This window comes from Anolis carolinensis, chromosome 2 (assembly GCF_035594765.1).
Source record: "Anolis carolinensis isolate JA03-04 chromosome 2, rAnoCar3.1.pri, whole genome shotgun sequence".
NCBI lineage: Eukaryota > Metazoa > Chordata > Lepidosauria > Squamata > Dactyloidae > Anolis > Anolis carolinensis.
The window spans coordinates 268,064,568-268,089,803 of record NC_085842.1 but is presented as its reverse complement, the minus strand read 5'-3'; the positions used below and the strand labels follow the sequence as shown (position 1 = coordinate 268,089,803).

At 37.4% G+C, this 25,236-nt stretch overlaps 1 protein-coding gene across 7 annotated transcripts in view; it reads left to right on the top strand.

The window, feature by feature from the left end:
• The window catches only part of apc (APC regulator of WNT signaling pathway), a 101,499-nt gene that overhangs the window by 17,700 nt on the left and 58,563 nt on the right, over nt 1-25,236 (top strand). The window contains exons 1-2 of one of the 7 annotated variants that reach the window (XM_008114015.3): nt 9,472-9,645; nt 18,278-18,430. The exons of 1 other annotated variant lie outside the window; for it this stretch is intronic. In XM_008114015.3, the coding sequence (XP_008112222.2) occupies nt 18,296-18,430 (135 nt within the window). In that variant the 5' untranslated portion in view covers nt 9,472-9,645; nt 18,278-18,295. Of the gene's footprint in view, nt 1-9,471; nt 9,646-9,683; nt 10,172-10,235; nt 10,558-18,277; nt 18,431-21,062; nt 21,303-25,236 lie in introns of those variants that run through there. 5 more of the 7 variants (XM_062972178.1, XM_062972179.1, XM_008114014.3 and 2 more) reach the window with 5 other exon arrangements.

Sequence of the window (25,236 nt, the reverse complement as noted above, 5' to 3'; positions counted from 1 at the left end):
TGTGTATTTTATTAATGTAATCCTATTCCTTATTACTTCTGATTTAAAAAAATCTGATGTATTGACTGTCATGAAAACAGGTTCTAGACTATTTATACTGTTTACAATTGGAAGCCATTTTAAAATTCTTCAGAATTAAAAATACCCCTGGATCTGTAAGATTTCAGTTCTGGAATTTCCCACAGATGTCAAAAAATTGCATCTTTTAGTATTAAATGTAAGTTTTTTTTTCATGTCAGGAGCGACTTGAGAAATTGCAAGTTGCTTTTGGAGTGAGAGAATTGGCTGTCTGCAAGGACGTTGCCCAGGGGACGGCCCGATGTTTTTGATATTTTTGCCATCCTTGTGGGAGGCTTCTCTTGTGTTCCTGCATGGAGCTGGAGCTGATAGAGGGAGGTCATTTGCGCTCTCCGTGGGTTGGATTCGAACTGGCAACCTTCAGGTCAGCAACCCAACCTTCAAAGTCATTAGTCCTACCAGCACAAGGGTTTAACTCACTGAGCCACCGGAGGCTCCATTAAATGTAAGTGATCTGCAGGTAAACACTTCAATGTATCTTGTGTTTGTGTCAACACCATTTTACATATAGGATGTGATAATTTGCAGTTGGTGGAAATCACGGCTCCAGAACTCTCAGATCCAGAGGGTCCATTATATATAACTATTCTGATGCAATACATTGTGCATGCTTTCAACAGTTATGAGTTTCAGGTTGCGTTTTTAAGACAGTGTATTGGCATCACCATTAGAGGACCTTTAGAGACAGGCTGTTTTGGCTGCTTCATCTGGAAGTTGAAAGTTTTTATGCTGCATCTAATCTTCTTGATGCTGTATGGAAAATGGAGACCCAGGTACCAGTCTTTATCTTCCAGCAGTTACTTAACATTACAACTCTTAGGAACCATGTTTAGTATTAAATCTACAAGCATTTTTTGAGATTAAGAAATGGCATCATCTGAATATAGGTGTTGGGCAATGAAGTAGGTTTTCTGCAAAAAGGAGAACTAGTATTTTTTAGTGCTTTTTACAATGTTCCATGATTTAGCACATTTGGTTTATATATATTTACATTCAAACACTTTCCAATTTTCATGTGGATTTTAGACATCGGAATATGTGACAAAAATGAATAGACTTTAAAGGACATTATTTTTAAAGACATATAAAGAAAAGTACATTTGATAAATCTTACATCAATGTTTTGACTTTGTTTTTCTGAACTAAAATTGTAATACCTTCAGTTTCACTCCCTTGCTCTCTAAACTACTCGCCAGTTGCACTTCAACCTGAGAAAAGTCTTGATTCAATATACCTAGGTAAACATTCTGTTTCACAAAATGATCTGTGAGTATGGACAACTGGTGATATTCTGTCTTGGATATTTGTCCTTGTGACTAACTGAGGAGCAATAGTTTTTTGTAAAGTAGAAACAATCTTAGCAGTATGTGCTTATGTTAGTCTGCTCCTTTGAGCACTAGAGTTTGTCAGTGTTTGCCTCCTTAGGAGAACAACTAGAAATTCATACCCTATGTATATTTTGCCTATGTAATACAATCAATTTCAGTACAACAGACCAGATAAATAACAGATAAATGTATATGTTCATGGTGTAAAAACATTTCACACAAAATCAGATGTTGGTCATCTTGTGGTACAACCAAAATGTTCATCCTTCAATTTTTTATACTAACATCAATTCTTTGTTTTTATTGTGCATTCTAAGAACTAGTTTTCAACTAGTTTATATTGTAGAATGTTAAATTAGTATGGAATAGAGTATTTCACAAAACTTTGGATGCCAGTTCAAGTGACAACCCACTAATTAAATGTCATTGTTCGACCTTGAGAACTGGACTTGGTTTGTCAAGCTTTTCCCCAAAAATGTTTCAAGTGCAATAAATTGAAAAGAGTGAGCTGAATGGGAAAGGCGTTCTTGTCATTCTTTTCAGCAGCGGATTTGTGTACTGCTTTATTTGCATGAAAAAGTAGATTTTTGTACTTGACTGTCTTTATAGTGCTCTCAGTTTTACCAGGGAACAAAATGTCTTGACTTATTTTGAACAGAAGCTTAGTTTGGTTCACAAAATCTTTGGTAATATTACTTTAAATTTGTAAATTGTTGTTTTTACATTGTTTTTAGGCATTGAATTTTTGTCTATTTATTGTAAGCCGCTTTGAGTCCCCTTGGGGAGAAAGGCGGGGTAAAAGTGATGTGTGTATATATATATATATATATATATATATATATATATATATATATATATATATATGCTTGCAATCATGAAGATTCAGATTAGCTTTATTTTTGTAATTCCTAATTGTCATAGAATATGTTGTTTGGACTTTTGAATGATTTAATCTTGAAGTATCAAGATTACATAGTTTCATGTTAGTAATTTACTAGTGGAGTATCCAGGATTAACATACTTAAAACAAGCTCACTGAAATCATTGGCAACTAATTATTATTAACTTTAGATACATTGAAATCAGTAGAAGTTTACTTAATTTGAATCCAAATCATCTTTTAACACAAGTGCTTATTTATAATGTGTGCCTACACATAGTTTATCTAAAGGAGATTCAAAGAAAGTTGACTTTGATCTTGGGAAGAATTTCACAGGTTCAGTTAAATGCTGGCACCATGATGCTGACCATGATTTACTGGTTCACATGATGCCAGTGTGCTGTGTGATAGCACAACTTTGGCTGGAAGGTACCCTAATTTTTATTTTATTTTAGAAACTTTCCTGAAATGTACAGACATTTGTGCACTTTAAAACCACAGTCTTGCAATTTGGAAGTTATCAAACTGGTAGAAGTGGGACCTGAGAGTTCCTATGGCCTCTTTGAAATTGCAAGGACTCACAAGACTCATTTTTATTGGTCTCTTGATTCTAAGCTGGAAGGACAAATGTCTTTCATCTATTGTTCAATGGACTGAAAGTGTCACTGCTGCACTTAATTACATATCTTGTCACCATCAGTTTCTCTTGGACACTGGCTGTGATGTCTAAACTACATATATTAATGTATATGTCAACATATTTCTTATATTTGCTTTGTCATTATGAATTACTGTACTATATACTCATGTGTAAGTTGAGGGGGGGGTCTAAATTATGGGTTTTGATAATATTCATGGATGAGTCGGGGGTCATTCCAGGGATAGCAGAAAGTACCAGTGGTATCTCAGAGGGGCAGCTGCTCCTGGCAGACACTGTCATTTCACGACCCAATCATTCAAAAAAGCCATTTAGCAGCTTTATGTGTAAAAGCAATGGTGAATTCAAACCATCAAACAACCAAGGAAATTTATGAACAACTAGAAAATATATTATAATAATTAAATGGAATTGATGAAATTAGAATTAAGTAAAAGTAATAGAACTGACATAGGTGTGTTTTTATAATGCTATATGTATGATGTTAGGGGATGGGGGCATGTACAGATTTGAGAATAAATGATGTAACAGGAAAGAAACACCACCCCCCAAAGCCAGAAGTGGCACCATGGTGGAAAGGAAGTAGAAGGGAGTTGCTTCTTTTAGGTTCTTCTAGGACTAAGATCATACCTTTTGTTGTTCTCCTTAAAGGAGATGATTATATCTTATCTATATATATATAATAAAAGTGAATGTTTGTATGCGGCAGAGTATGTGCTCGCGTTTTGATTGGCCTGGTGGAATATGGGCCAGTTGTCTGATTGGCCGGCCAGAATATGGGCCAGCTTTCTGATTGGCCTCCACTTTCACAGGCCACTGGGACCCCTGAGGCAAAAACTACTACCAACTGGCTTTGTTCGGCCTACTTCTCTCCTCAGAATGACGCTAGCTTTGGTACACTTAACAGCCTTCGGCCTACACTTTGGTAATCAAAAACACCACTGCCACCACCAGGAAGGCTGTACCTGGACCAAACTTGACACACATAACCCCTAGGACCCATGAACCCACTGACAACGGATCTGGACCGAATAGACCCAACATGGCCAACTGTGCATACTGATAATAAAAAACTTTGGGTGCTAGGAGTTACAGTTCACTCACACATTCACAGCATTCTGAATCCAACTAATGATGGAAAATAATTATGTTTTAATGCTTTCTTTTAAACAATGATTGCGGGTATGTTTATGAAAACTTCTACCCCCTCACCTCACCTCCTTCAGCGCTTCTACTGACATGTCTCGGCCTTTGCAGGCTGCTAGGCCCGGCTAGGCCCAAAGCTTCTGCCTGCCGCATTGCCAGAACTGTCCTTTTACAAGGTAAGACAGTACTTTCCACAACAGACTGAAGAGAAAAAATGACTATCTTTTTAATCTTTGCTGTCATTATGAAAACTTTTATTTCCCCCCCCCCCCCCACCTTACCCAACCACCACTGGGCCCCTCTGCTGACATGTTTAAGGCCTTCCAGGCTGGCCCCATGCTGCTAGGCCTAAAAGAAGGACGCCATCTTGCCTCAAAAGAAGGCAGCTTTCATCTTCTTTGTAAGGCCCTACTTTCTTCAAAATATAGCAGACAACATCGTTATTATCTTTTTAACTATGCCTTTTCATGCTTAATAGGTTGATCTTGGGCTGATGGAAGTAGCACCACATCAAGTAGGAAATAAGGTACCACTTATAAAGTGGGGAGGCAAATTTAACTAATTTACGACGTTGGAATAAGGAAGTGCTGTCACAGTGGTACCTTATTTCCTACTTAATAGATGCAGCTATCTTTCGGGTTGCTAGGTCAGCAACGAGCAGGGGCTATTTTTTTTAATTGACGGGTGCTCACCCCGCCGCGGGATAGCCTCGAACTCATGACCTCATGTGATTTATTGCAGCAGGCTGCTCACCAGCCTGCGCCACAGGATGTTGTCCATCTACAACCTTATGCATTTTATTAATGGGATAATTCATTTAAAAAAAATTAAAATCCCCTTTCAAATAACCTGGGCATCGCCAGGTACCCAACCAGGTATATAGTAATAAAAGTCAGTGTTTGTGTGTATGTATGTTTGTATGTATGTATGTATGTATGCGGCGGTGTATACTTCCGCCCTGGGATCTGACTCCCACAGACCACTGCAACCCCCCACTAAACGTGCATCTGGAGCAGTTTGGACAAGGATGGACCACGGACGAAGGAATTTGCAGTACCATCACCTGCTTTACAGACCACACAACCCCCACCAATGACAGACTAGGACCAAGCTTGGAACACAAACTCCCTATGACTTTCAACCCTGGAGAATTTGGTGAAGAATGGAACATGGATGATAAGATCTGAAGTACCTTCACCCACATCCAGAGACTATTCCTAACCCCCTCAGTCATGTATCTGTACCAAAGATGGCACAGACCCCATGACTCTTCTTATATACTGCTGAGGTTTTTGGGAGGATTGACCACAGACGATGGGATTTCCAGTACCTTCAGCCCCATCCAGAAACTACTGCAAACCCCATCGGCCATAGATCTGCATCAATGGGCCCATTCATAATATCCAAAACAACTCAATGTCCGCTACTAATAACCCAGGCACCGTCGGGTCCCCAAGCTAGTTTAGAATAAGAGTCAAGGTGCAGTGTTCAAATTGACTCATGGATAAGTTGACCTCGTTTTGGGGAGGTTGATCTTTTTGACTAAAATTTCTAGACTTATACATGAATATATAGGGTAAGACAGATTCCACCCTTAAAAAAAAAGAAATTGAAGTACTGTACTTACATGTCTTCTACTTCTTTTCTCTTTTCCCTACCCTTGTTTTGTATATAATTTTTAAAAAGCTTGGGATGTATTATTTTAAAGTGATGGATGAATCTCAGAGATAATATTTCTGTGGTCATACCAAGCCTTTATATTGCTTTGATCTAGTTTTATTTTTTATCTGCATTGCATTAATTGAGCCATATAACTTGTGAACCAAGAAAATAATGACTGCTTTTCTTAGTTTACATGGCATTGTATTGCAGGAGTTGTCTAAAAGGAATAGATTTTTATTTTCCTTTGTTGTGAATTTAAATATGTGGGATATAGTTGCTATCTTAGAGGTGCTTTGTAATCCATACCTCCTGAAAAACAAAGTAATTATGAAAAAGATGTCCCTGCCTTCAAATCAAAAGTATTTGAAAACCATTGAGGACTCACCCTCCCCAACCTAAACGCTTATCAACTGTTTCTAACTTCTGTTCACTTATTCTTCAGTTTTGCTATCATTGATTCACATTTTTTTTGAGACCTTTCTGTTTATGAGTAGAGGTTTGGTCCACATGTGTTAAACTTGGGATTCTTTGGGAGAATGAAGAGTAGTACAGTAGTAGTTGAGTACAAAATATAGTGGCATTGTCAAAGTGTGGATTAATTGATTTAAATAAATGACTGTTTGATATTTAGGGCCCGGGCTGTGGCGCAGGCGGGAGAGCAAGCCAGCTGCAATTAACTGCAATGAATCACTCTGACCAGGAGGTCATGAGTTCGAGCCCCCTCAGAGCCTATGTTTGTTTGTCTTTGTTCTATGTTAAAAGGCATTGAATGTTTGCCTATATGTGTAATGTGATCCGCCCTGAGTCCCCTTTGGGGTGAGAAGGGCGGAATATAAATGCTGTAAATAAATAAAATAAATAAATATTTATGTGAAGTATAGACATTTATCCTTTAAGTTAATTCCTAAACAAGGCCTATTTTGGTTAAAGATAAAATGCCATAGTCTTTGTTCTCATTAGGCTAAAAGCGTTCTTGCAGGACTAAGCTCTGGAGAATGCTGAGGTAGTAGTATGCCACTCATCCACCCAACTCTCAGACATTTGCCTTCAAAGTTCCACTAGATTTCCCTATCCACGTTAAAGAATCTTGGACTGTCTAATGCTCTGGTGATTGCAGCCAGTAGTTCATGTCAAAACTGCAAGTCCTCATAGAATATTATGGGGCACATGATAGCAGCTCCCTAAGAACTATTCAAAACACTTCTTATCACAATATGTCTATTGTCTCAAACTCACTTCAAATCAGTTTTCAAGTGATTATTAGGCTTCTGCAAGTCGCTTCTGGTGTGAGAGAATTGGCTGTCTACAAGGATGTTGCCCAGGGAACACGGTATTTTGATGTTTTTACCATCCTCGTGGGAGGCTGCTCTCATATCCTCACATGGAGTTGGAGCTGATTGAGGGAGCTCATCCGCACTCTCTCCGGGTTGGATTTGAACTGGCAACCATCAGGTCAGCAACCCAACCTTCAAGTCATCAGTCCTGCCAGCACAAGGATTTAACCCACTGCTTCTTTGTACTGGTAGTGGTGTGATAAGTCAAAAACAGTACTTGCAAGACTTCCGATTTATTTTTCTGCAAACATTTCATCTTGTGGAAACTGCTGCAGCCTACACAAGGTTTAGCACTCACAACTACACTTCCCCTTTGTAGAATACACTAATGAGAAAAAGGCTTGGAATGCATCTTTTTATATATTATTTACCATACAACTGCAAACTCATTCAGTGTTGAGGCCATGAAATGGCAGACATATGTAAGAATGTCAGTTTTCAAGATTACGTAATTTGTCAACATAAAATTAAAAGGAGGAGCACAGACAACGAGGGCCAATGCACAGGTTGGGAAGAGTTAAGGTTGAGCTGGTGTGGTAAGCTGAAAGTATACCTTGGAAATCTGTTTTTGGAAAGTGCTTTCAGCTAGGGTGTGGGATGTGAAAATTGTCCATCTTGGCATCTTGGTTGAGAACCACTGTACTAGGAGAAAATGTTTTCCTTTCCTTGGTGCAATCCTAGACACCAGTTTTCAACCCCTTCACATTCATTTGCTGCTAAATAAGAAGATGAATTGCCACTCTGAGTAATCAGAAGTAACCTTTTTAGATGGCAGATTCCCTCCCTCCACAGCTGAGCCATCAAAAATACCTTTTCAAATTGGAAATATACTTTCAGCCACCTCTCCTTGGGGATATTGGTCATTGTGCTCACGACTTTCACTCAGTATGCTATGTTGAGCTCTTATTTGTTTTATAGTGACCTTTAATTAGATTAGCATGTGTTTTACTCTTATAATAATTAACAAAATACATGGTGTTTATGAAGCTGTATATGGATATCCAACCTTACATTTGTTTTTGATTCTATGAGCTAGCTTTCTGGGAAACATGACTCCACTGATAATTTGTTTTCTAAAGCTGAGTAAATGCTCTAAGTCTTTTTTTTTAGAACAATGATTCTTTATTTGCTCAAACATTTTACCATATAAAAATAAAAGTATTAGATAGTATATATAAAATATAATAAAATGAAAAGAAATGCAGGCAACAGTTCATAACTTGGATACTAGTATGATTTGTGTGTGTGGGGCCAGCACAATATATTAATGGCAACCTATCATCCATGCAGACAGGAAGCAGGACATACTGTTGGCATTAATCATGTTTCCTCCTTCTGTTTCTGGGCAAAAGCATTTTCCAGACATTTGTCTCTTTAAGAGTAACTGCCTTCCTTTGGATTCATAAAAAGCATGTTGAATATTAAATATAAGTTAAGACTGACAGTATAGTACTATGATTGTTTGTTCAGAAGTTCTACAATGATAAATTGGACCTAGCATCTCATAAATATGTTTAGCAGTTCAGCCTCAGTTTTCGTAGAAAGGTGTTGCCTTCATATGTGTGCATTGTGTATTGAAGCATTTGATGTGGGTGTTGAATGAACACTACAAGCTATATTTTGATTGGGTTTTATTAGTTGGATCAGAAATGCTAATATGCAATGATGTGTTCATGTGTATGTAAGCCTTTTTTGAGAAGGAGAATACATAATTTTGTTAAATTTGACATAAAGGTGTAATGGGTACTATATATATGTTTAATCATCTATAGATGGAATGAAAACACCTGTAAAGTGCACACATTTTTTCAGATGTAAAATATGACCATCTTGTATACATTTTATATATTATATATGAGTTACCCCAAGAACATAGAATTTGGAGGTCAGGATAGGATTTGAAGGTCATCATGTGCAACATCCTACCCTGAAGAAGAATCCTGCAGTTTGATCTGGAATAAATTAGACAGTTTTTATGATCAGTAATACAAAACAAATCTGAATTAAATTATCTATTTCTTCTCTCATATAAACTGACTTTTGTCTGTTGCTGCTTTGCCATCATTTGCCATTGATAATAAAAATATACAAACAATAGACGGTTCACACTATAAAGAAAAATCCTAGAATTACATTGGAGAAATTGATTTTGGATTTGTCTCTGCCTCTCTCTCTCTCTCTCTCTCTCTCTCTCTCTCTCTTCCCCCCCCCTCTCTCCCCCCCCCCCCCCCATTTCTGTTTTCCGTTTTCTCTCAGCTCTGTAAAGGTTGTGTCCTTTCCTGTTCTTATTGACAAGTTATCCCTCCCTTCCTTCTTGCTAAATTGTCCGGATTGCAAATTGACAAGAGTCAGGGTGGATAGGAGAAAAGGAAGCCATAGATGTGAACAAGAGTATGTTGCATTTTGTGATGCGAACAGGGCCATTGGCTGGGTTGGGCTGGGTGCACACGTGACTGGAATGTGTGGCTGTGTGAGCTCTGTCTCTAGTGCAGACATTGAATGCAGGAAGGTGCAGGGTGTTGAAGGCTGAATGGAGGTGCAGTCGATGTTGGAGATGGGGTAAGTGGATGTTAACGTTGTACTCTTGTTAGAAATGAGCCCCTAAGATTAGTATCTAGATGACTGTGTTATCCCGTCTGATTATGGTGTGATAAATGTTAGGAAATGCAGGCTGCTTCTCCCTCACTGCCTTCCCCTTTCTGCTTCTATAGAACGAAACTAGGCACAGATTCTTAGGGTTCTGGTCCATGTTTTTGACAGAATGGCAGGAGGAGATAATGGTGAATTTGAGAAGTGATGGGAGAAACTATGCTTTTGTACCACAGAAATTGTTCTAAAGCTTGGACATAGAAAGCAGGGGGAAATTGTATCTTAGGAGACGGATAAAGGACAACAAAGAATGAATCAGATTCATTGCTTAGAGGAATGAGAACTGAGCCCATTGAAATCCTCCCTTCTCCTCCTCCTCCTCCCTCCTGTCATAGTAGCAGCAGCCAGAGAAAGGGACACAAAGCAGCAGAGGAGATGCCTTGATTTAAATCTAACAGCTCCACAATGCGAGGGCTGTAAAGGGAGGATGAGGAAGGTATTGTAGAGAATGGGATATTACAATATTGAAATGTTCAGATTTGCTTTTGGACAATATGCATGATATTGCAAAGCCATGAAGACTCCCTGCTGAAAATGGTGCAAAATCCTAGTGCCTTTGTTAGTGGAATGGTGTGTTGCTGGGATTTCTGTGGTTTACCGCAGCAGCTTTTGCTCCTTTACTGAAAGAAAAATCTGCATAGAGATGAGAGCTTCTGCTGCACTGCTGTACTCAGGCATGCAATAAAGCTGTTGCCACCCCTAAAAAGCAAATGGTGGAATGTTAAATAAAAATTAAAGACATGGAGGAGACCAATATTCATCAACCACCCAAACCTTCTGAACTGATCTTCAAAAGAGGTTCTGAGAGTTATTCAGCCCTAGGTACTGTTAGTAATCTTAATAAATTATGTATGAAGTAATGGTTCCTTTCTTTTTGCTTGTCAGATGCATTCTTAAAGCAATAATTAGGTCACCTTTGATACATCAATGTAGAGGAAAATGGAAATTTTATTTGAGTGTCAGTAGACTTAGAAGTAATGGAGCAGTGTAATTCTATGGTTTGCATTTTATTAAAACAAAACAGATTTTGAATCAATATTAGATAGCTAAAGCAGCAGTTGGTATTTTAAAAAAGATTTGTCTTTTTGAGAATTAGCCAGGCAATTTTTAAAAACATTGCACTTATTCTGTTTTTAGAAGTGTGTGTTTTATATTTGCCAATTATTATGGGAATGTTTTTCAAGTTATAAACATATTTCAATATTGTGGTTTATCATGTTTTGAGTATATTAGCTCATGTTCTTGATAAATTGTAGAAATCAACCTTAATCACAATTTGACTAGCTATCTTAAAATCATATGATCTTAATGGTTTTACTCTCACTGTGACTAAGGCTGGATCCAACCAATGTAGCATGAAAAACTACATATCTGTTCAGTGCGTACAATTTGTGAAATCTTCAATATACTTGTGGATTGAGCCTGTGGATATTTGATCTTCTTTAAAATATTTCAAATATGTGTAATTCAATGGTGGAGAATTAGGATGCACTCTGTGTATTTCTGGTAGTATGTCCCATTGCACTCAGTAGGGTTTCTTTCTCAAGAGATCCTTTTGTTAGTAATCATGATTGAGCATGTATGAAAAATGTATTAAATGAATTATAACCATATGAATTCAGACATAAAGACACAAATAAATGTATCAAAATTTCAAATTACTTTAAAAGCAAACTTGAGGTGGGATTTTAGAAATCCATTTATTGTTTAAATACTATGCACCACTTATCAATTGCTGATTAAACTTCTAGATGCTACCTATTTTCCACTGGTTTGTTATAAGAAGACTGCTATGTTGGGTCATTCATGCTTCTGAACTAATGTTATTTTGGGTAATAAGTAGCTTAATATAATTCTTTGTTTTTCTGGTATGTGAATCATGCCTTCTTAAGGAGAAACATGGCAGATTAGGACTTTTCACTGGATTATCTATATACAGTACCAGTCACGTTTGATATGGGCATAATATTGACCACTCTTCCCTTTTTCTTAATGAACTATAGATACTGGATTACTGAAGTTCAATTTAATTGGCCTACATGAATTGTATCACCTTGCCCCCTGTATGAGCTCTCCCATTCTCATTGCTTGAAGAAATCTAGCTCGGCCAGTAGCTGCAATGTGTCTGGAAACAGCAGAATTCTACATGGCTATATAGTAATTAAGGATGGAGATGTTGTAAAACACATGGATCCCGCAAATGCATAAACCATACCGGTAGCACATTTTGTGTTCTCAAGAAACACAGCACCATATTTATGGCTGACAAGCACAATAGAAGACCCAATGCTGTGACTCATGAGTGGTGGGGAAGTCATATGCAGAAACAGTTGAATTGCATCAAGTCCCCTGGAGCCAGATCTTGTTTATTACCAAGGCACATATGTACCTGTCTTTTAGAATGAATGAAAACTCCAAATATTTTAAATAAGCTGTATTATGCAAAAATTGGAATAAAAAAGGATGTATGTGTACAGGCTTCTGCCAGCCTAGCAGTTTGAAAACATACAAATGTGAGTAAATCAATAGATACCATATTGGCGGGAAGGTAACAGCCACATGACCTTGGAGGTCTACGGACAACACCGGCTCTTCGGCTTAGAAATTGAGATGAGCACCAACCCCCAGAGTCAGACATGGCTAGACTTAATATCAGGGGAAAACCTTTACCTTTGCCTATGTGTATAGGAGCGTTGAATAAACTTTCAAAAGCAGCATACATAGATTACCAAAATAAAAGGCACTGTAAATGAAGTTTAATTATAAGCAAAGTCACGTAATGGCTGTTACAACAATAGAAAAACCTTCAGGTCACATTTTGTGCATGAATAATTTTATTTAGTTATATTGCACATGATTCTTACAATATCAGAATTATTTTGCTAAAATATAGAAATCATCAGGTTCCTTCAAATGCTCTTAACAGAGTAAAGTGTTATCTTTCTCTGAATTTTGAAAGATGAAATAAGACCATACCTGTGTCTTTTATTGAGATGTGCACCATTTTATCATCATTGTCATATCTAAAATATGAATAGTTTACAATGCTGGAACTGTAATTTTAATTATAAAACACAACTACTAAACATATACTTTAAGCAATAATATACAAACATAAGCAATAATTTAAAGCAGATTTCCATCGTAACTGCCCTTGGAAATGCATTTTTGTGTACTTGTTCAGATTATAACACAGAATTGAGAATTTGTGCAGCAAATAATATATTAGCCTTGTTGCTGGGATAATGGGTTCATTTTCCCTCTTAAATGGAAGTAGACAAGGTCTTGTGATTTGACTTAGAAACCTGTTTGGTAAAAGGTTTTTTTTTTGGTTTTTTTTTACATAAAACACATAAACCAAATCAACATACTATAGTATAATGATAGGACCAGCTCAGAGTTGTCTGCAGTGGACTTTGTTCTTCTGCTTTCAGTGTAAGTGTAAAGCTCAAGGCCCTTGATTCAGTAACTTCTAGGCTTCATATAATAGCTGAGGGCAAAAATTCTATGAACAGATTGATCTTAGAGCAGTGATGCAGTTTTCACTAGTAATCCCACCTGAAAGACCCTTTTTGGGTGGGATTGTGTAAGTGTGTAAGATAGCACAAAATAGTGTGCAAGGTAGCACCGAGTATTTCCCCTTAATCAGCTGTGAAGCTAGTATACTTGTGCCAATAATTTTATCACCTCTGCCTGATTTTCAGATTGAGGTTAAAACAGTGGCTTGGTCCAAAAGGCTGTGTGAAATCATCTCTGATGCTTGACACTCTAAAGTGGCCAGTGTCCATTGAGAACAACAGGATGTATTAAAGCTGCTCTAGTTCACATTAACACTTGTTTGCATTGTTACTCCATTTGTTCATTTTCTTTCTTTAACACATGTTTAGAATACAAGATCTTAACAGTTAATTTGTGTATGTGCTGTTTGCCTCCAGAACATCATTTATGTTATGGTTCATAATGAAGATTAATTGCTTTGTTTACAATTTACATTGTGTTCATCCTATTTCCTAGCCATAGGCTGTTCTGCCCTTGACCTTCATTCTTTTCTGTATCTTCTGCCAAAACTGACCAAAGTGCTCCCTTTTCATGGGTAGTCCTGTTGCCCAAACAGTAAAATATAACAAAATACAAAACTCACAAAAGAGTGATACCTTTATTGGCCAACCAAAATGCAAAAAAAAAACAACAACAACAAAACAAAACAAAAACAAAACAAAAAAACAACAACGTATCATGCAAACTTTCAAGGCTCTACTGGCTTCTTCATCAGAAAGAATATTTTTTAAAAAAACATGCTGGCAGGTGACTGAATATTTGTTCAAACCACCATATGTAATCTGAAACCTTGCCTGTCATGGCTACTGAAAGCCAGCTCAGATAAACCTGGGCAGTGTCTGATCAAAGCTCTGGATTTCTCATTAAACAGGCATGACTCTGTCTTGCTTAAAGCAGGGTATTACCCACTTATATTTCAATAAATTTTCTATCTTTGAAAGATTTGAGTGGTGACAGAATGTCCAACTGTTTAGATTATAACAACAACAACAACAACTTCTTTTATTTTTGTACCCTGCCTCCATCTCCCCGAAGGGACACGGGGCAGCTTACATGGGGACGACCCCAATCAACATAGTTAAAATATAAAATATAACATGCTAAGTACATACATAGTACATAGTAATTACATAGACAATAACAATAAAACAGAATAAAACAGGATTTATTCAATTTATTGATATTAAAATATGTTAAAGCTATTTGAGGTGATCCTGGATAACAGGTATTTCTTCAACTTGTTTAGGAATGTCTCTCAGACTGAGTATAGTTATTTGTGTTGGCTGATGATTCCTGTCTTTTAAGTCATGGTGACAGTTCACCTCTCACCTTACTGGATCTTTTAATCAACCTTTATATTTAAACATATACTTGTACTTCACTCAAGTTTTGTTTTCTAGTACAGTGTTCCCGCACTATTTCATGGTTCACTTTTTACGGATTCGCTGTTTCGTGGTTTTTCAATAATCTCTAAAAGACTATTATAAATGATAAAAAATACAATTTTCAGCCTAAGGAAGGGAGGAAGGAGAAGCCGAAGGGAGAGAAAAGGAGCCCAAGCAGCAAAGGGAGAAGAAGGAAGTGATTTATCAACTTAAAATAGTGTATAACTACTAAAATAATGTATAAATATTCAAATAAATATAGCATCCCTACTTTGCGGATTTTCACTTATTGCGGGTGGTCCTGGAACCTAACCCCAGCGATAAGTGAGGGAACACTGTAATTCCCTCCCCTGCCTTTGGTCTGTTCAGGCATGGATGGTGGTCAATAGGGAAACCATTTTAGTCGTATGTGAATTGGAAGGTATTCCGAACTCAGTATTAGCCTTAATATAACATCTGTCTTAAGCTGCTTAAAATGATCGGTTCTTGCTTTGTAGATAGGAAATATGCAGATCCAAATTTCTTTGATCAAGATCTGGAATTGCTGCCTAGGAGGTGATTTTCTGGTAGAAGGAGGCAATTGATCTGAAGCTGAACTCAGACAAATTGGAAATGTTTCTGGTTGGTGACCTGTAGGGGCTTACTTGTGATTAACTGGGATTTTGGATTCCAAATTTGAACAGGTGCAGAGCTTTGGAATAGTTTTGGATTTGGCACTACCTTCTGAAAAGCAGGTGGCTATGAATGCTAGAAATGTTTTTACCAGTTGCATTTATTGTGTAGTTTCTATGACATTTTGATCAGAAGTAATCTGAACCAGTTTATGATTTTCAACCTTGACCATTGCAGCATGATCTATTCAGATCAGCTGCTAACTCAAAAAGCTTGCAAATGTAAGATTCAGCAGCCTACCTCTTTATAAATACTAAAGAATGTGAATGTATTCATCCTGTATTATATTTATATTACAGTCTTTCCAAACGGAATGCTGTCCTCCCACTCGCTTTCTTGAAAATAGCTTAGTCTAGGATCCATATATCTTACGATTTATTGTCAAAGACTTTATCTTACAATCACCTCTATATATTTGCCATCGTTGTATAGTTGTTACCTTGCCACAACCTTTTGTGGTGTGCAAGGTTACAACTCTTAGAATTGTTTAGGAATGGTCAGAAGACTGATTTCTGACATGTTCAGTTAAGGTGAGTTGGCTGGGCTGAACAGTATTCAGCAGCTTTCAATATTTGTTTTTAATTTTAGGCATAACTTTAGATATGACACTGCTCACCAACTGACATTACTTATTATATTTAAAATTGTATCTATAACAAAAAATATTGAGAGCTGTTGTAACCTTTTGGGAAAATAGAATGGATATGTTTTCAATAAATGTTACTCTTCATGTAATACCTTCATACTTTCCCGCAAATTTCTTCTAATAAGTTACTAAAGCCAGATCCCTTTTGGAACATATCAAATTTTCTTTAGCAGAATATGTAATAGAAATATATGTCAACTTCATTCATTTTAATATACTTTGTCCTAAAATCCTGGTGTGGGCTTTAAAAGAGGATGAGGAAATTTGACCTTCCAGATATTTTAGTTGAAAGGTTCCATTAATCTCACCCAGCAAGACCAATGGTAGGAGATCATATGAGTTCCTGTTCAAAACATATGGAGGGTCAGGGTTCCTCAGTGAGATATAGTTACAACTACAAACCATCCTTATAACAGCAGCACTGTTAATCCTAATACAAGCTTTTAAAAGGAAGAGTGTACAGTTCCTTTACAAACTACAAAAAGTCTGCTATCATTTTCTTGGCAAGCAGCAGAAAAGGCGCTATTGAACTTTTTATTATGTCAAGCTACTAAGACTTTAGTGTGGGAAAGAGGTTCATATGATGAGAAGATTTATTCTTCATGTATGTCTTCAGTGCATTTCCAATGTATGATAACCCTGGGGAGAATTTATCACAAGGTTTTCTTGGTGAAATTTGGTGGTTTTCCCTTGCTTTTCTCTGATATTGAGTGGGCTTACATGCCCAAGTGATGGTACAAACTTTTCTCTCCAGTCACAGTCAAAGCACCACACCATGCTGGTGTGAGGCCAGTATGACTATGACATCTATCATCATTGCTAGGATTGATTCAGCTGATCTGGCTGGCTAGATGCATGTCCCCTCCCTCCCTCACCACTCCATGCTGCTTCTTCATATGAGAAAGTACCTTCTGAGATATTTATATCAGATATACAAATGACCTGCAGCTATTTCTGGTTTTGTTTGTTTGGGGGTTTTAGGGGACTCATGAAGCCACAATGGTTTCCTGGACAATTGGTCTGCAGACCTTGCAACTTCTACTCTAGCAGAAGCTAGATTAGGTTCATGTTAATTCTTATTCACCAGATATTAAGCCATGAAGTTCTTTGTGAAATGTAATACAGCAAACAGATTTCATTCACAAATATATATACCCTAAACATTTCATTAAAAATATTTGTTCTGTGAACTAATGTTTCCACTCCTGAAGGGTTCCACACCCCTGTTCTAGATAACCTCATTCACTTGTTACCAACCTTGTGTGCTTTTCATTAGACAAATGGAAAGTCGAGCAGCACAAGTCCCCACAATATGGCAGATTTTGCCAAAGACAGATTGCTGCTCACATAGAAACTTTCCATGTTTGCAAGATCTCTGATTTTCTAAGGCTCTTGACATGCAAAACTTTCATGTAAAGAGAAACTCTCTCATCTTTTCTACATATTTGTCACTTTCCATGTGAAAAAAATGATGATAGAGGGAAGCAGGACTTTAATGCTCCTCTCTCTGATGATCTGATGTAGAAAACAGAGTGAATAAGAGATGAATAGGATTTACAAGTATGAGAAGTTTCTTAAGGCAGAGCTTCTCAACTTCCAGATGTTATTGGTCTCTAGCTTCCATTATTATGGGCAGCTGGCTATGTTAGCTGAAGCTTATAGAAATGGGAGTATAACAGCACCTGGTGTATAGCATGTACCCTCCTGTTCTAGGCATTTGAGATGTACTTGAAGACATGCAGTGGGACCTTACTTGGAAAGCAGCTTCTGCTTAGTATACTAGCATAATTTTGGGGGGGGGGGGGGGGGGGTTGATGCTCTGAAGCTTTCATTTTTGAAAATAAAGTTTAAGCAATGCTTCTTGGCAGCTCATTTTTTAAAATTTGAAGCAGTAAGATTCTGCGTTCTGAATGGTGCTCTTGTCCTGAATAAGAGATTATTTGTTTTGTATTCTGAATCAGAAGCATTAAGATCTGATTGAGTAAACAATGAGGCATTTCTCCAGGTCAAATTAACCTTAGAATTTGCTAGTAGAAAGCATTTTCATTACATTTTTAAAGTAGCTTTAAATCAGTTTTTAAAAGACTATCAGATCTAAAATGGTTTAATCTAATTGTATGCTCAGTAAAGATGTTTCTGTGAAATATAAAATTCACCATATTAAATTCTTCAGATGGAAAGTGAAGTAACATTTTCTAGTCAAAATTCTTTCATACCGTAGTTCAACATATTTCTTGGAACAGATGAATCAAAACAAATATTTATTCTTTATTTGCTTTAGGTCCTGGGGTAGCCCAGAATGGCTGCAGTGTCATATGATCAGTTGTTAAAACAAGTAGAGGCGTTAAAAATGGAGAACACAAATCTACGACAAGAACTGGAAGATAATTCAAATCATCTTACAAAACTGGAAACTGAAGCATCTAACATGAAGGTATAACAATAATTTGACTTTAGTAGCTCTTGGGGTTGGTGGCCCAAATCACACAGAGAAGTTTGTGTGTATCAAAACCTATGTATTTGGATTATTGCATCACAGAATCCTAACTCTGCTTTCAAAAGTTCCAGGTTTGCAGTAAGAACATGCAGGAAATGTTATAATCTAACAAGAAAACAAAAGGTTTTGTATAGAATGCTGGTGGAATGTACATTAAATATTGACTTATTTGGGAAATATATTGAAATGCCATGTGACAAGGGGAATATTCTAGCTTCTCAACCTCAGTCCTTCCCTACAACTATCCTGTAGGACTCTACATTATAGGCAGCCCTAATTTACTGATCATCCAGAGAACATCCACATATAGGAGAAGCACTCACACACAAATTGCAAACTTTCCCTCTGAGGAGAACCGAACCGAACATGAGATGGAAAGGGTATTATAGTGCACTTCCTTTTTTCCATGTTGAATTAATATATTTCCTAAATAAATAAGATTTACATGTCATATGCATGATATTTACATGTTCGAAATTCTTTAGAAAAATCCTTTGCAGATTTACTAGATCTGTGGAGGGAAACCGCTCTATTGTTTTAAGGACCAGACTTCAGAAGACCATTATTCATATAGTTTGACCTTTTATGTTTTTGAAACAAACAAACAACTGTATGTACATGTGTGTGATTTGGGATTCTGGTCTGGGGAAGAAATATAAGAGACATATGTATAGTTGCAGCGGTGAGAGCTCCTCTGTTCCAGAGGGGTGGTGGCTAGTGTAAAGACAAGCAAGCATATCCTGTTAGTGGAATACTTTGCTTGGAATCTCCATGGTTGCTTGATTGAAGAAAAGACAGTGAAGATGGTGTAATTCTGTACCTGCACCAAATTTCTTGCCCAGTAGGTTTTAAAGTTAGCTAACTGAAGTATTTATGCAATGCTGAACTCTTTACAATAATACTGTATCTTCATCAGCATCATCTATTGATATAATCATAACCATATTATAATTATTACTACTTCTGTGCTTTTACTACTACTGAAACCATATTTCACCAAAGGATATTAGTATAGGGAACCATAATTCTAACACAATATGGTAATGAAATTGCAATGTGCATGTGCAGTAAAACAATAACATGCAATAAAACTATGAAAAAGCAGTAAAATTATAAAAGATATTTCTAGGCAGTGATGTATTTTTTTCTTGCTGGTATCCAAAAGATACTGGCATAAGGAAAGAGGCTTTAATTGTTTTAAATGCTACATGCTAAAGCAAATTGGTTGGATAAGTAAGCACATTTCTACCTACCTGAATAAAGAAATTTATTGTTACTGGCATAATTCTAGGACCGTGGTTCTCAACCTGTGAGTCCCCAGATGTTTTGGCCTTCAACTCTCAGAAATCTTAATAGCTAGAACACTTTGTTTTTTTCTGAGTAAGATAGATTATTTGATATAATATGAGGGAATGAGAAGTCATTGTTAACTGTAGAATATGACAGAAAAATACAGTGGTGTGTGTGTGTGTGTCTTCAAGTTGCCTGTCAATATGTGGTGACTCCATTTCATCAGGCTTTTGTATGCTAGGATCACTCAGAAGTCTTTTTGCAGGTTCCTTCCTTTAAAATATATCCTACAACTCCTATTCATGGTCTTCCATTCATTTAATAACCCATCACCCTACTTAGCTTCTGAGATCCGATAGGATCTGGTGCAGTAGTGCAAATGAACATAACCCATGGGAGGATGAGAGGTGACAAAAACGAGAGAGGAAAGAATACCATATACAGTGGAGTCTCACTTATCCAAGCTAAACGGGCTGGCAGAAGCTTGGAGAAGCGAATATCTTGGATAATACGGAGGGATTAAGGAAAAGCCTATTAAACATCAAATTAGGTTATGATTTTACAAATTAAGCACCAAAACATCATGTTATCCAACAAATTTGACAGAAAAAGTAGTTCAATGCGCAGTAATATTATGTTGTAATTACTGTATTTACGAATGTAGCACCAAAATATCACAATATATTGAAAACATTGACTACAAAAATGGCTTGGATAATCCAGAGGCTTGGATAAGCGAGACTCTACTGTATACTCAAAAACAAAAAATTGACCCCCCTCCCCAAAACAGGACTGACTTATCCACAAGTCAGTGTGAGGTACAGTATTAACCTGGACAGACAAATATTTGGTGCTTCCCCCACTGTGGATAGAGGGGATCGGTTCTTCTTTTATGTTCTCCTGCAATGGACTACACTTTTACTCTTCACCACTCCTGGCATCATACTACCTTTCTACTAATATTGTGCTAGGCAGAGTAGGAGAAAACCTGTTGACCACATTTTTGTGGTCAAAGCAAAGCCAGCAAAATAATTATAGAACCATGCATATTGTAATCTCTGGTTCAAAATGGGAGAGTTTGTCAAAATTGGAGTGTTGAGTAATTACAGTCTCAGTTACTTGTATATGCAAACAGTTAATAGCAAAGTAATATGATATTAGGAGCTGATAATGAGATGAGAATTTGCAGCAATATGGCATTCATCATCATTGGCTGTCACTTGTGGCCGAGTATGATTGCCTTCCTAGTGTAGGGTTTTGACGATGGTTCCATAGGTGACTTGTAGAGACCTGTTCTTGACCCTCATGTTCTTTCACAGTGAGAACATCGATTTCCAGATGGAAGGCGGATCCGACAAGGATTGGCTTGACGGACCTTCCTCTTGACATGTTTCTCCCTTTCGCACTCCTTTCATGCCTCTTCGAATTCCACAGTATTGTTGGTAACAGCTGACCTCCAGTTAGAACGCTCGAGGGCTGAGGCTTCCCAGTTCTCGGTGTCTATGCCACAGTTTTTAAGGTTAGCTTTAAGTCCATCTTTAAAATAATAATGCAGCAAACTAAATACATTTTTCAAAATGTGCAGCCCTCAACAAATTCCCCAAGTTTTTGCTGGCCTCAGCATAGTTGCTAGGTTGTGATTTAATGTAAAAATCTAAAATGGAGCTTCTATGTGCATAGAGCTGCATGAACATACTAAACTTTTCTCACATATTTCTGCTAGGTATGAAAAAAAAACCTTTAAAGCAGCTGTGTTTTGCAGCAAACTTCTTTGCCGTATTTTCACATTTAGGCTTAAATGTGATACAGATGAAAGACTTCTGTTTTGAACAAAAGTGAGTTTTGGTCCACTGTTAGTGTTTGTCACCCTGCAAACGCAATTTTGCCATTCAATAAGTAGAATTTTGTGAGCAGGTATGAAGTGAGTTTGGGAGAGAACCAACACTCATAGCTTTACTGACGTATTGCTGTTAAGGTTTATTCCAGAGGAGATAAATTTTGCCAGGTCCCGAACCCATTATAATATCTTGCCTTGGGCTTCAGAAGGTTTGTTTTCTCTGGCCTCTCTTAGGGCCCTGTTCCCCATGCTGGTCTCTCAGAGAAGGCTGAGAGGGGACATGATAGCCATGTACAAATACGTGAAGGGAAGTCATAGGGAGGAGGGAGCAAGCTTATTTTCTGCTGCCCTGCAGACTTGGACATGGAACAATGGCTTCAAACTACAGGAAAGGAGATTCCACCTGAACATCAGGAAGAACTTCCTCACTGTGAGAGCTGTTCGACAGTGGAACTCTCTCCCCCGGGCTGTGGTGGAGGCTCCTTCTTTGGAGGCTTTTAAGCAGAGGCTGGATGGCCATCTGTCGGGGGTGCTTTGAATGCGATTTCCTGCTTCTTAGCGGGGGGTTGGACTAGATGGCCCATGAGGTCTCTTCCAACTCTACTATTCTATGATCCCCCCCCCACCAATAACTGGGAACTAGATGCAGGCATTTTCTATAATGTTCTTTATTGTAAAAACCTGTTTTTAAACATGCAGGCTAGCTTAGATATAGGCTAGCCTTCATGTTTCAAAGCAGATTTTTAAAATAAAAAAACTAAAAGTTCGGTGTTTTTTCCTGTTCTGGACATCACAAAGAAGATAACCAAATGAAGGGGCAAAAAGGAAAGACAAATTTGTGTGGATGATGCCCCCCAGAGAGGGGGCCAGAACCATAAGTCATCTCGTACACTCCCTCTCTCCTTTTTGCTGCTGTACAGCCAAAAAAAGGTTATAAATATAATAAAATTTCCACTATCTTATTGTATGTCTATTGTGTGAACAATATTTTTGCTTTTAGGATGTAGATATGATTTCTATGAAAGAAATTGCATTCTGATATGTATGGATTGGTTTGCTATTTTCCCTCAATAAATACAAATTCATTTTATGTTGGGTTTTTTTGCACACTGTAAAACCATTAAAACACATCCATTAGCCAGATATATCTTGAAAATGGGCCAAACTAAATGGATGGGGGGGGAGAGATTCTGTAGATGATCTTGCTTTAAGGAAACTGCTGAAGGATATAACTTTTAATTGTTTAATTGCTTATGTATTCATTGTGTCTGCTGTATCTAAAAGCAGTGGAGATGGGCAGAACAATGAGTTTTTATACTATGGAATATCTGCCTTGTAGCCATGCTTTGCAGTTTGCTTTAGTTATTGATTGGGCCTCTATAATAGAAAACCTTGTAGATCCTTTATCTTGCTGTCTGCTTCTATTGAGGCCATTGAGCATTAAGAGTCTCCGAACCTAGTGGCCTTGCTTAATTCAACCACTGCTTGTTATGTTCATTCTTGCTTTTTTAGATTTATTTTTGTAGTTTTGTACATCTTAGTCTTACAGACAGCTCTTAAATGTTAACTTTAACTTATTTGGAAGTCAGTTTTAACACAGAGCCAATCCTCCACATTCACTGGAGACCACCAAGCTGCCTTGAGTTCCCCACAGGGTGTGAAAGGCAGTAAGTAAGTAAATAAATAAATAAGCAAATTTGCAAATGTGGAAGGCCAACTGTATAGTGCTTGCAGAAGTATTTATATCCCACCTTTGACTTTTTCCACTTTTTGTTGTGTTGAAATTAGGAAGTGACATTGGTTTAATTGGCATTGGTAACCACTTACTGTATGCAAGATCCTCAAATTTTGAAGGTGTATTTTTGTAGTGCAGACATTAAATATACAAAACCAAGGTGATACTTGATAGTTGTATGAATATTTTCCCCAACCCCTTAATCCTGGGGAGAAGCACCTTTAGCAGCAGTTCTAGCCATGAGTCTTCTTTTGTAAGTCAGCTTTGTGCATCTGGATTCTGCATTTGATAGTTGTGCCATGGAAGGTTTCATTCTTTTCCACTGCAGATTTCTCCAGCTTTTTCAGAATTATCATTGTCATCTTGGTTGCTAATGCCCTTTTTACCTTGTCACTGAGCTCTAGTGGATTCTTTATTCTTTTTAGCCATATTTTTTTCCATTTTTGTAATAATTTATTTAACGGAGCTCCAAGGATTGTTCATGGTTGAGAGTTTTTATAATTGGCTCACAATTGGTATTTCTACACATTTTTGCCTTTGATTTCATCTTTTTCTTCATAATTCTCGTTTTGTTCTTTGACAAATACTGCGAACTCTCAAAAGTTGATGGCTTTAATTTGAGATTGCATGGAACTGCACATGTTAATCTACTACTATGATTTCTGAGGTAGTGGGTTGCACCAGATCTTGTTTAGGTTGTCACAATTAAAGGGGAGAATACTTATACTAGCGTATTTTATGTGCTTAACATTTATGCCACAATATAAAAAAATACTTTGCAGTTTTGTAGTGTTGATTATTTTGTGTCCAGTGTTAGTTAAATTCCTTTCAGTTCCAAATGACGCAATGGAGATGAATACTTCTACAAGGCATTGAACTAGGGTATTTATATGTTCTTATTGTTCAGTATGGGAAATTAAATTATTGGTGTAAATGTTGCTTTCCTGTGACACAGTGGTTCTCAACCTGTGGATCCCCAGATATTTTGACCTTCAACTCCCAGAGATCCTAACAGCTTGTAAATTGGTTGTGATATCTGGGAGTTGTAGGCTAAAACACCTGGGGACCTACAGGTTGAGAACCACTGCTTAACACTATGTAACAAAATTTGAAACATTTTCTGGTTTGAAATTATTTCTTGTTTAATTGTGCAGTTGTTGTTTATTCGTTCATTCGCTTCCGACTCTTTGTGACCTCATGGACTAGCCCACACCAGAGCTTCCTGTCGACCATCTCCGCCCCCAGTTCTTTCAAGGTCAAGCCAGTCACTACAAGGATACCATCCATCTATCTTGCCCTCGGTCAGCCTCTCTTCCTTTTTCCTTCCATTTTCCCCAGCATCATGATCTTTTCAAAACTTTCCTATCTTCCCATTATGTGGCCAAAGTACTTCATCTTTGCCTCTAATATCCTTCCCTCCAGTGAGCAGCTGGGCATTATTTCCTGGAGTATGGACTTGTTGGATCTTTTTGCGGTCCAAGGGATTCTCAGAATTTTCCTCCAAAACCACAGTTCAAAAGCATCTATCTTCCTTTGCTCAGCCTTCCTTATGGTCCAGCTCTCGCATCTATAGGTTATTATGGGGAATACCATCGCTTTAACTATGTGGACCTTCGTTCCCAGTGTGATGTCTCTGCTCTTCACTATTTTATCGAGGTGTGCAGTACTTACTTTGAAAGTAGTTGTTATACTCCAGAAACTTCGTTTCTGTGGCTGCCACAAACTATGTTGAATTGGTTGAGACTCTATGAGATACTCATTAAAAACTATAGGAAAATGTGCTCTAGGATGTCCTGCAAAAAGAAAGTTTTTCCAGTTTAAAATAAGCCCTTTCCATGTTTTTATGATTAGGAAATTAGGAAATGACATTATAACCCAGGA